This window comes from Glycine max, chromosome 11 (assembly GCF_000004515.6).
Source record: "Glycine max cultivar Williams 82 chromosome 11, Glycine_max_v4.0, whole genome shotgun sequence".
Taxonomy (NCBI): Eukaryota; Viridiplantae; Streptophyta; class Magnoliopsida; order Fabales; family Fabaceae; genus Glycine; species Glycine max.
This window is the reverse complement of record NC_038247.2, coordinates 9,122,307-9,135,577: the sequence shown is the minus strand read 5'-3', so window position 1 is coordinate 9,135,577 and position 13,271 is coordinate 9,122,307. Positions and strand designations below refer to the sequence as shown.

The window sequence follows — 13,271 nt, the reverse complement described above, 5'->3', positions numbered from 1 at the left end:
AGTTGTTGGCGGCCTTATCTGGATCTATCTAGGTAAGGGTTGGATATTTCTTGTACCCTTATCATCTTTTTCAACAAAATGTCTTTTTTGCTGATAATAAAAATTAACCATATATATACTACTTCTAAGAACTTAGATAGCGACGATAATATTCGATTTTGATGCTCCAAGAAATCATTTGTACTGGCAAACTGCAGCAAGTTATTTCTTCGATCTGCATAAAAAAAAAGAAAAAACTGCAGCAAGTTATTGACAATCAGCTACAACTAGCATTCAATAGAAACTTAACCGTTAAAAATTAGTCACTGACTAAAAACAAAATAGAACAATTTAAGAGAGACTAAAATCTGTAATAAAAAATATGAAAGATTAAAAACATAATACATGTTATCCTATACTTTTTTTTTCAATAACAAGAATTATCACGCTAATTAGTTATTTTATTTTATTTAGCAATACACCTCAATCTAGGATAAGGATAGCTTAATCCAAAAAAATAGGATTAGTATAAGAAATGCCTAGTTGGAGATAGGCGTTACCTAGTAAATAATTTTAGTTGAGTACAGTAGAGAGTAGACCCTTGATCCAATGATGGGGGGAGTATTCATCTCATCCAATGGCGTGACGAGTTTCAGCAGGCGTAGTGGCGTACGTTGCGGAAGCAAGTCAATGCTTTATCGAGGCAATACACGAATTACCATAATATATTTAAAATGGATTGATTGATTAAAGGAGAAGAAAATGATAGAAAGATTAACAAGTATAAGCTAATCAAACTAGCTTATAAAGGGGCGGATCCAGGATTAAAAAATAGGGGGCAGTAATAAAAAAATTTAAAATAATTATTTTTATTTGTCACTAACAATAGTTCATAACAGAAATTAAACTAAAATAATTTTCAGTAAAAATACAGAAATTAAAATAATTAAATTATGATACAAATATTTAAGATACAGTACAAAGTAACACATGAAAATAAATAAATAGTTTTTTTATGAGATAAGAAATAAATAAAACTATCAAAACATATTTGTTAATACTACAATATGAAAAAAAAGGAATATGTACTAAAATTATAAAATAATTTTATATATTCATCTAATCATAAATTCAATAATGGACTGGGGCAAAAAAAAAAATCCCACAGGACATATATAATATTTTTTAAAAAAAACCTTCAAAATAGAGTAAAATATTATCTAATAATTAAAATTAACAAAATAAAAAAATAATCAAAATATTGATATTAATTACGAAACTTTAAAAACAATGAGGGAGGCCATGGCCCCCTTGACCAAAACACACTTGTTGCATTTTAACTAGAATCCCATGTCCATGCTTACAATGCACAAAGTACAAAGTTCAGTCCACAAACATACTCTTTCCTAACTTAATTATAAACTGAATTAATTAGCATTCAAAATAAAATTATAATAAAATTAAATACACACTTATATGTTTAAAAATATGTATTTATTATTTATTTTAATTATAACATAATTTATATATTTTGAAGTATTTATCATAATGTTTTTTAGTTATATAAAAAAATAGCTAAAAAATACTAGTATTTATAAGATAAATAAATAAAACCAAATACACAATATATAAGAATAGGATTTTTTTATCAACAAATAAAAATAATATTAATATATTAATAATAGACACAAAGAGTACCCAAAACTCATATACGTACATAGCATCCAACACAAACGTATAAAGCCTCCCTTGGTTATTCCCTATTTATACGTAGACTACAATAAATAGCCAATAACCAAGGATACTAGATATCCATAAACCCACTCAACAGACAAACTTGACCCCAAAAACTAATCCCGAATCCGCTACATCCATATAGTGTAGTAAGGAAATGACAGCACCTATGATGTACGTGACCTCAAGCAAGAAAACTAAGATAAAAAAATGACTACTACCAATGACGAAGTGTGAAAATACCTAATGTATCTCAGAACCAAATAATTACTGAAAATACCTAATTAATATGTGATCACTTGCATTATTAAATATTACATTTAGCCTACATATATAATTCTACCAATTTTACGTTTGAGAAATTGTATCATTTGCATTATTAATGACAGCACCTATGATGTACGCTACATCCATATAAGATTGTATATTTTTTTGTAATAGTGAAAACGTGTAAAATAAAATATATAATTAATGTGATAAATAAAAACACAAATGTAACTCTTAGGTTTTTTTCTTGTTATTGAGAAATATGCAACTCATTACGTTACTCTTCATATATTATCAGTTTACGTACATATCAAGCAATTGCAACACTCCATTAACTATTTGCTGATTTTTCTTGTCTCTTAAGCAATTACTTACTACGACGTTGTATTATACTATTAATATGTTCGAATTTCCAAGTTTTTGTGTGCTCAATCGAGTAATATTATTCTATAACCAAGTTTTTGCATGCTCTTCTTTAATTGTAAGATTGCATTTAGAAGTTTGAAAAACCAATTAAGCAAAATTTATTATTGAGGTGGGGTCTAATATGATCTAATTATTATATTATTCTTTTAACTTTCTAATTTGCAAAAAATATTTTTTTGAGAGAACTTAAGAGTTTTTTTGGTAAAAAAAATGATGAGGAGAATAGATTTACTTTTAAGAATATAAGAACTTTGTTGAAGAACTTTGTTGACTTAAAAAAAAAAACTTGAGAGATATACTCTCAATGCACGTGTCTATATTTTTGTTTAAAATCCTTATAATCAAAACCTCAGGATATATATACATGTACATAATAATTTCAAAAGTTGACACTCATTTCCTGCCACCGACTAATTGACTTTCATTGGAGAATGGTGAGTTGATAAATTATATAGGAATTTGTAATTTTTTTCGTTTAATTTTTTCTTTTTGAGCAAATACTTATTAAATTAATATCATTTAAATTTTTGTGCCAAGAAAATTAAAAATGGTGAATTTATAATGCTTAGTAAGTAAAATAAAATCCAAGAAACAAGATAATTAAGAAAAGTAGAATAATTAAGAAAAAAATTAATTAAGAAAATAAGATTAATTAACAAAAATAGACTAATTAAGAAAATGAGACTAACTAAAAAAAGGAGGACTAATTAAGGAAATCATACTAATTATGAAATCACTAATATGCATCTATAAAAGAAGAAGAGAGAAAAAAAAGAATACACTCAAAAATTCCAAGAGAATATAATTTCTTAAAGAAGACATAAGCTAGAAGAAAGAGAAATAAGTATCGAAGTTATTCCTTCCTTTTATTCCCTTTCTTATTTTTATCCCTTTTACTAAATATTTTTTTCTTGCAATTATAAAATCTCCATGACAATGATGGACTAAACTCCATTTGTTGGGAACTTTTAATATAATTTATCTTCCTATCTATTTATGAATATTATATTTGCATTATCTTTTCCTGTACTTAATATTATTGTTTGTAGCTTGATCACCCATTTGCATGATAAGTTTCAGAGATAGCGTTGAAATACTTTCTAATAGAATTGAGAAAGAGTATATCTAAATAAAGTCATCACCAGGGATCATTGATATTTGTTTAGTTTGTTATCCATATATATTCTTAATATAATTTACTATTTTAGTTCTGCAAAGGAATTGTGAGAGAAAATAGATAAATTAGGTTATTTCATGCGAGGATCAAAGTTAGAGTATATTAGTAGATACAAGTGATATAAATTAGAATAATTATAAATAGGAAAAAATCATTAACATTACATCAAAAAATAACTCTGATAGACTAAGTTTCCAACATTTCATTTTTTGAATTTCCTTTTATAATAATTAGATTTTCTCATCTTGTGTGTCTTTAATTAATTAATTTAAATTCTTGTTTAATTTCTCTTCTTATTTGATTTAATTTTCTACTAATTTAAATTATTATTTTTTTCATAACATTTTTAAGTCAATTTTTTTTAACTTTTTTTATTAATAAAATATTTATCTATTTAAATACAAATAAAGTTCGTATAAATTCGACACTCAAATTTTTATTTTAATTTTAATACTTGAGATATATTGGTACACTTGTGAATTCATACCAGCACATTGGAGCCAGAGATACTGGAGCCAGAGATACGAAGGTAGAAGCCGTAGAACTCCAAGATAAAAAAAGAAGTGGAATGGTTCGAAGCCACTAATCTTGAATACGTAGCTTCATACACTGCTCATATACACAACCATCACGATGAAAAGCTTCATCAACCTAATTACATAACCCAATATGGTGGAACCGTTCCAAAAGATAGTTCCAGCATTATGGACCATACAGGGGGGCTTTCAAGACAGGATATTTCGCTTTGGATGATCTTCATGTTGGGAACGTGATGACCCTCCAATATCCCATCCAAGAGGTTCCTTAAATCTTACCAACAAAAGAGACCGAATCCATTCCTTTCTCAATCTCACAACTCCCAAGTGTTCTTCAACTCTTCTCATTCCCTCAAAATTCTCCCCATGCCAATGCCATGAGACGCACACTTGAACAATGTGAAGCAAAACCCACCAAAGGGGAGACCAAGACTTGTGCTACCTCTTTAGAGTCCATGCTCCAATTTGTTGCCGCAATCATTGGTTCGGAGGCCAAGTATAACATTCTCACAAGTCACAACTAGCTACCCCACAACCTCAAGTTCTAATTCTCTACAAAAGTTCACCATTTTGGAAGTATCAGAAGATATCAATGCTCCTAATTAAATGGGTAGCTTGCCTTCCACAACCTTATCCCTATGCGGTTTACTATTGCCACTTCATAGAGACAGCAATTAAAGTGTTCAAAGTATCACTAGGTGCTGAGAATGGTGATAACAAAATTGAAACTCTTGGTGTTTGCCATTTAGACACATCTGATTGGAACCCGAATCATATTATATTTACTAGGCTTGGAATTAAACCTGGGAAGGCTCCAGTATGCCACTTCTTCCCTGTAAAACATCTTATGTGGGTTCCTCAACCTTCACAAGCCACCAAGTGAATGCAATGAGTTCCCTGGGGTGTGTGTAATAAATTAAGGTCAATCTTAGCAGTGATGACTATGTACCCTTTGTGGAGCTCTCTTTCTATGTATGTCTTGCATGTGCCTTGTTTTATCCACAAGTAAATAATGTATTAGGGGAAAAAGCATCCTTGTTAATGTTTATGTACCTAGAAAAGGATGCACATGCAACTCAACCAGAATGGAAACATGGACTTGTTGCAACGTTAATTAAATTCATAATGAGAACTAAAACATGAACAGATTTTATCCAACTAATTAATTATATACTTCCCTTGCTTTGTTGTGTTTTAGTTTTTTCAAGATAGCTGCTACTATATAAGTACTAACTTAGCATCTGATTTGGTATGTTGTGGGAACAGACAGAACTCATTGAGCAATATCGGGAAGAAACAGTAATGAATCTTCTGAAGGCACAGTCTACTGTCTCAGTTGCTGGTGGTGGTCAAGGCTCAAACAACAGTTGAAGATTCACATTACAAGTCTGAGAGGCTATTTTTACATGTAGAAATCTCTGAAGTCTAAAGAAATGACGGGGCATCATAATGCTTTTTTTTTTTTTTTTATACTCATTGAGCAAGTTATGTTATCATTAACTAATTTTTATCTTGATTATTCATGTGTTTTGATATGGAATATTTTTTCATAATAACAAGAATTCTCACACTAACCAATTATTTTATTTTATTTATCAATGCACCTTAATCTAGGATAAGGTCCATAAGGATAGCTTAACCCACAAAAGTAGGATTAGATGAGCATAACCTAGTTAATTATTTTAGTTGATTACAGTAGATCTTGATCCAATGCCAGCGTAGTATTCATCCCCAATATGGTGTGACGAGTTTCAGCTGGCGTAGAGGCGTACATTGCGGTACCACACAACTCAATGCTTTATCGAGGCTATACACGTACAAAATTAACTTTAAGATAATAATTATTTTTTATTTATATAATTTATCTTAATATTATTTTTAGTCAATATAAGATTTTAATATATTTCATTTCTTCTACGACTATTCATTATGTGTAATTTTTAATATATTTTTTCTATCTAGGGATAATCACAATTTAAATATCTTTTTTCAACATGTGATAAAGAAATACGTGAGAATATTTTTTCTAAAAAATATGTGAATCTAACACCTCTATCACATTATTTTAATTTAAATATACTTTTTTTTTCTTAATTCTCTCTTTTATTCTTTTTCATTCTATCAATTCCAGACTTAAGAATCATGTTATAAAGGTATGACGCCATGCACCACGCTCGCTGGTTTGGTTGGAAGAAAAGGAAAAATATGTAAAAAAACGAGATTGGAGAAAATAAAGAAGATGAATAAAAATATATATTAGAAATAGATCCGAGTTTAATAATGATGCTCTGAGTGTGATCAAAACCATAAAAATAATCTCTTTTATTTCTTATATGAAAGAACAAAAGTACTATTATTAGTTTATGTACATATCAAGCAATTGCAACACTCCGTTATTTACTGATTTTTCTTGTCTGTTAAGCAATTAGGTACAGCGTTGTAATATATTAATATGTTCGAATTTCCAAGTTTTTGCGTGATCGTTTTGGTAATATTAATTATTCTATAACCACATATTAAATGAATGAAACCTCTCTCGCTAGCACCTATAAAAAGGTGGCTTTGTACTTCTAAATCCCAGTGGCACTCTCCAATAGCAGAGGCTTTCGTTCTACGTAGCAGAAAGATGGCTTCTACTCTTGGGCTTCAGTTTCTTCCTCTTTTCCTTTTGTTCCTTATGGTAATTCAATTATGCAATATGGATATGCTCTTAAGCTTGCTTGCAAGGAAACAAAATTTGGTTCAATTTTCTTATTTCGCTGTAGAAATTTACCAACTACTTCAGTTAATTGAAACCCTAATAAATATCTTCTACTTGTCACAATATTTTACAGTAAATTTAACACCCTAATAATTTTTATATTTGTTTTACATATTTTTCTATTTTCTACACTTGTTTCTCATTAGATTACTCATCTTATCTATCTCTTTATCTTCTATTCAAGGTTGTATTAAGAAGTTTTAAAACTTTAATTATGCTGAAATTGTTATTGATCGACGGATCGGGTCTAATATGATCTATTAATTATTTTTTTTACTCTTTAATTTTTCTAATTTGCAAAAAGAATTTATCAAAGTTCTATATTTAAGTATTTTTAACATTTTATAATAGATTAAGTGAATAGTTTATTAAATTTATTTTAGCATATATTTCATGATCTTAAGCAGGATATATTTAAGTATTTTTCATTTATTTTTAAACAGGAACTTATTTCTTTCTTATTATATCTCTTTTTAAACAGGAACTTATTTCTTTCTTATTATATCTCTTTTTCCTTCTATGTGTACGTATATTCAAGCTATTTCCCTGTTGCACCATGTATGCATTAGTAGGAGATAATTCAAATTGATGTGTATACATTTCAAAGATTGTGAGAAAATTATTTTCTATTGTAAAATCATTAGCCATATTTTTCAAGTTTTCAGGCGACTAATTATTTTTCTATTTTCTATTTGTTTGAAAAGGGATTTTTTTTATATTTTTATTCATGAATTCTGAGTACAAGATAATTTAACCAATTAAATTTATAATTTATTTTAGTAAAATATGAGAATTTAAGAGTTTTAGGTAAAAAAAATGACAAGATTACCTTTAAAATTATAAGAACTTGGTTGACGTAAAAAAATTCCTACACCCTTTGTGTCATTAGCAGCATGACACTCTACTAAGTTATAAGTTAATTATGTTAAACTTTTAATAATATCAAAATTCTTAATGTATTACATAATAAATTTTATAATATTTAATTTTAATTTAATAATATTTTTTTATATATACATTTTTATTAAATTTATGATTTTTATTTAATAATTTATAAAAAAAATAAATCATTAAATAAAAATCACAAATTTATTAAAAATTTATATATAAAAAATACATTATTAGATCAAAATTAAATATACATTAATCATTTTAGTATTATATATAATAATATTAATAATTTTTTAACATAATTAATTTATTAATTTAATTAGTTAAAATAATATCTTAATAACATGAAATTTACACTTACATGATCATTAATTTTAAATTATTTTGTAAAATAATCCATAATTCCTTTTTCTCTCTCACTCGGTGTATTGAAATCCCTGAGTTCAATCTACCCAAAAAGGGTTGAAGATTTAGTGACAGTGACATGCACTCTCCATATAATCGAAACCTCAAGATATACTCATGTACATATTAATCTCAAAAGTCGTTACTTATTTTCTTGTCATTGACTTGACTTTCATTGTAGAGTGGCCACGTCATTGGTGCTAGAGATATGAAGGTAGAACTGCGAGATGAGAAACAAGATGAATGGTACAAAGCCACATCAGTGTCTAATGACGAGTCATATGGCCAAGGGTACATAACCACTTCAGAATCCGCTGAACCTAATTACCTAGCTTCATATACTGCTACTAAGCGCAACCATAACCATGAAAAGTTCCATCAACCTTACATAGCTGGGTACACAACAAGCAATGCTGCAAACAAAGCCAATCAACACATAGCAGGGTATAGAACCAAAACCTATGATTCCAATACACCATACATAGCTGGTTACAGAACAACTAGTGCTTCCCATAAAGCCCAAGAATCCAATACACCTTACATTGCAGGGTATAGGACCAACACTTATGATTCTAATGCACCTTACATAGCTGGGTACACAACTAGTGCACATATGGCTAACAATCAACCAAATTACATTGCAGGGTATAGAACTAGGACAACCCGTGATTCCAATACACCTTACATTGCAGGGTATAGGACTAGAACCACACATGATTCCAATACACCTTACATTGCAGGGTATAGGACTAGAACCACCCATGATCCCAATGCACCTTACATTGCAGGGTATAGGACTAGAACCACCCATGATCCCAATGCACCTTACATAGCTGGGTACACAACAACTACTGCCAAGAAAGCTCCAAAAGAGCCATTCCATGATGATACCACTGAACCTTATATAGCCCAATATGGAGAAACCAAACCCAAAAAGGACCTAAAAGAGTCATCCCATGATGATACCACTAAACCTTACATAACCCAATATGGTGGAACCGGTACCAAAAATGACCCAAAAGAATCTTCCAATATTGTGGACCACACAGAGGCTTTCAAGACAGGATTTTTCGCCTTAGATGATCTTCATGTTGGGAATGTGATGACTCTCCAATTTCCCATCCAAGAGGTTTCTCACTTCCTACCAAAAAAAGAGGCTGAGTCCATTCCTTTCTCAATCTCACAACTCCCCAGTGTTCTTCAACTCTTCTCAATCTCTGAAGATTCTCCCCAAGCCAATGCCATGAGAGACACACTTGACCAATGTGAAGCAGAACCCATCACAGGGGAGACCAAGATTTGTGCTACCTCTTTAGAGTCCATGCTTGAATTTGTTGGCAAAATCATTGGTTTAGAGACCAAGCATAATATTATCACAACCACACTTCCCACGGCCTCAGGTGTCCCTCTACAAAAGTTCACCATTTTGGAAGTATCAGAAGATATCAATGCTTCTAAATGGGTAGCTTGCCATCCCTTACCATACCCTTATGCCATTTACTATTGCCACTTCATAGCAACAGGGAGCAAGGTGTTCAAGGTCTCACTAGGTAGTGAGAATAATGGAGATGACGACAAAATTGAAGCTCTTGGCATTTGTCATTTGGACACATCTGATTGGAGCCCAAATCACATCATATTTAGGCAACTTGGAATCAAGCCTGGGAAGGATTCAGTGTGTCACTTTTTCACTATAAAACATCTTATGTGGGTTCCCCAGCCTTTACAGGCCACCATGTGAATGGAGTCAGTTCCCTGGGTTTGTGTAATAAAGGTCAATCTCAACAGTGATGACCATGTACCCTTTGTGGACTTCCTCTCTTTGTCTGTATTTCTTGTGCCTTGAAAAGACTTCCTTGGTAGTGTTTATATGTTCCTGGAAAAGCTGCACAAATCTACAGGAATGGAAACATGGACTTATGTAACGTTAAATTTATAATGAACATTTGATCTGGTTGAAGCTAGCTGGTGTTTAATTACTTTGTGTGCTTATTCATGTTCCAGTAATTATTTTTGTGTTTATTTAAGACTGGGCTAATTGATTTAGTTGAAGCAAGCCAGCTAGTGTTAAATTCACAACACGGTAGCGCTGCTATATATTCAGCTGCATATTATTTCCACTTTTGACTCATGATTACTTGGAAGACTTAAAAATATTGTTTTTATAAAACCATTGGAATGGGATGGTCGTATTTCTGCTAATTTTTTTTTTTTTTAATTCTACAGTTTTAATGCATGCAATGTGGTCACGTGGAGTGCTTTAGATAGAGCACGTAATTGATGCTAAAGTCCATTTTTTTTATATATTTCAATTGTTAAGGCTTGTAATTCACTAATTCATTATATCATTAAAAAAACAATGTAACTAAATAATAATAATAATATAAGGAATTTAGAACCCAATACATAGTATATAATAATAAGACGATGTTTTAATATAGATAGAAATAGCTAATAGAATGACTATAAAAGTGATAAAATAATCCACACAAAAAAAAAAAAAACAGTGAGACAAAATATGATGAACCTGACAAAACACGCAATAAATCAACAATATAAATTAACTGTTTGATTATTAGTTTTATTAATTATAATAATAAAACTAGTGCCCTGTCTCTACATTTTTTTTTTAATTAGTAATCTGTAATGAATGGATAAACAACTTACTACTTAGTGATATTATTCCTGTTTACTTGTAGTTATGGTGCAATTGAAGGCAAGAAGGGATATCCACCAATAACACCAACAGTGATGACTCCTGGAGGACCTCTTGATCTCTCATCTGTTTTCTTCTGGAATCATATAATCAAGGGTCGCACTGAGGATGTCAGACGCCAATAGTGAATGAAGCTGTTCAATCTCATGATCATGTTAGTATTTATCCCTTTGAGTTGCACAATTCTAATGATTTTTGGAATATTTTAATGCTCCTATGAACTTGATCATGCTGATGAAAACAGGTTTTTTTCTTAAGTCATAACTGTGCCACTTATATTTGTGACATTCATAGAAGGGTATAACTTCTCCATCTGACCTTCATATGGACTAGTTGGGTCAAGTTCCTAAGAACTTTCACCGTCCAATCATCTGGTTGCCATCATACACACCATATGCCTCTTGAATGACTTGTAGCATCTTGGATAAAGGAGCCGCGAAGCCCAAACTTACAAATGACACTTGTAGCTCAATCACCACTCGTGTGAGTTTCCAACAAAATGAGAAAAAATGAATTATGATACTTCATCAAGTCCCTAATCAAAACACCAAATCCACTCGCAATTGTGCCACGACAATTTCCAAGTTATAATATTCATAAGGAATTAAGGGTTGATTTGGCGACTGACTGTCACTTTCTCCATTTGAATCTTCATTCTCCATCAAGACCGTACTACTAATGTCCATGTGAAACTTAGCCATGGATAATTTTGAATCCTCTTCAAACTGACGTCTACGTGCTACAAATTCCACGACCTCCTGGTCCACATGCACGTGAACAAAATGTTCTTCATACCCCTTGTTTTCTAACGTAGGGATGTTCATGTTAAGCAGAAGCAAGCTTTCATTCTTCTTCGAGACTTCATGCACTTCATTTTTTGAGATCTTCAGCTTCGCACTCGCCACTATATCAACACCTGTTTTCTCCTAATACTTAATTTTAGGAGTTTGCCTTCTTGAAGTTTGTTTTTCCCCCTTGAGGATTTTTCTCACCCTAAGTGTTTCGGATTTTAACATGAGAAACCTTGTCATCTTTGCTAATATTCGCCTTCACCATCCGAGCAGTCAAGTTTTGGATAAGTGCACCCTTTTTCTGTTTAGTATAAACTACATTATTTCGTGATTTAGGCTCTCCTGCTACCTTTGACGATGAACCTCCAATAGTTCCTGCAGCAATGGCTCCACTTTTTGAATTATTAACAGTCGCAATCTTATTATTTATAGGTGGAATCTCATTAATTGACATAGCATCAAATTTGGACCTCGCCTCTCCCTCATTTCCTGAAATAACAACAGTTTTCTCATACTTTATTCTAGTAAGCCTCTCCTTAAGATTCTTGTAACACCTTGTTTTTTTAAGATCCATAAAAAGAATTTTATTTAAAAATTAATAAAAAATTTAGAAACTAAATAAATGAGAGAAAAAAGATTTTTTTAATTAAAAAAAGAATGTCATAGTATTTAAAAATAAATAGAGTAAAATGATGTTTTAAAAAATAAATGAATATTTTAATTAGTTATTTATTTAATGAAAGAGTAAAACAAAGTTTTTTTTCTATAAAAAATAAAATAAATAATAGACTTAGAGTATCTTAACTATAAATAGAAATATATTGAGTCAATTTTTACATTTACTATATGTTCTATGCTTTTTCTTTCTGTTAAATTCGTTCTCCCTTCTTCCTTTTCCAAAATTCTCTTTTTCTTGCATACACTCAAATTTATCCCAATAAAATTATGATCTCATACTCATTAACCATTGAATCATCTAAAAATTTGGAAGCCACTTTTGAAACTCATTTTCGCACATTTCTATCGTTGGGATTTGCGAAATAATATCTATATAGAGAAAAATGTCTCTCGCAGAAAAATAGTAAAATTAAGGGTTCAATCTCTTCTCCTTCTCTCTAACGCTTGGAAATCCTAATATAGCAGTCAGAGGAAAAACTTGAGGAATCTTAGGGAATCACTAGAGACACCATTATCACTATCGAACTACACACGTGAGCCCACCTAGAGGTAAGGGATGAGTTTATCGGAATTGGGGTTAGAGTGAACATGTGTAGAAATTCTTAGAGGATCAAAATAAGGTTAATTTTAGGGGTGTTTTATGCATTTTAATTTTGTCTGTATAATGATAACTATGAATTGTCCATGTTTGATGGGTCAATTGATGCCCTAATGCGAATTGGATGGTTTAATTAAGTGTTTGGCTATGAATGTTAGAAACCTTAAAATTTGAGAATTCTTGATTCTTGCAGACATGTTTTCTTGAAATTGATTAAGAGATTTTGTTCCCCATATTGTGATCACATGTTTTGTGCTATTTGTTTTGAATTTGGGTGTGTTTTGAGATCTGAATTGTGCCTATTTTTCTTCA

General features: G+C 30.7%; 1 protein-coding gene and 1 pseudogene across 1 annotated transcript; both read left to right on the top strand.

Annotated features, from left to right (window-relative positions):
• The first annotated feature begins 4,104 nt into the window (after positions 1–4,104).
• LOC102670150 (BURP domain-containing protein BNM2C-like) lies at positions 4,105–5,223 on the top strand (annotated as a pseudogene).
• Positions 5,224–6,699: 1,476 nt separating this feature from the next.
• On the top strand, positions 6,700–10,152 carry LOC100527485 (BURP domain-containing protein). The gene is made up of 2 exons (NM_001249777.2): positions 6,700–6,799; positions 8,358–10,152. Exons 1-2 carry the CDS (start codon positions 6,746–6,748, stop codon positions 9,915–9,917), a joined length of 1,614 nt encoding a protein of 537 aa, NP_001236706.2. The 5' UTR covers positions 6,700–6,745; the 3' UTR covers positions 9,918–10,152.
• Positions 10,153–13,271: the final 3,119 nt, after the last annotated feature.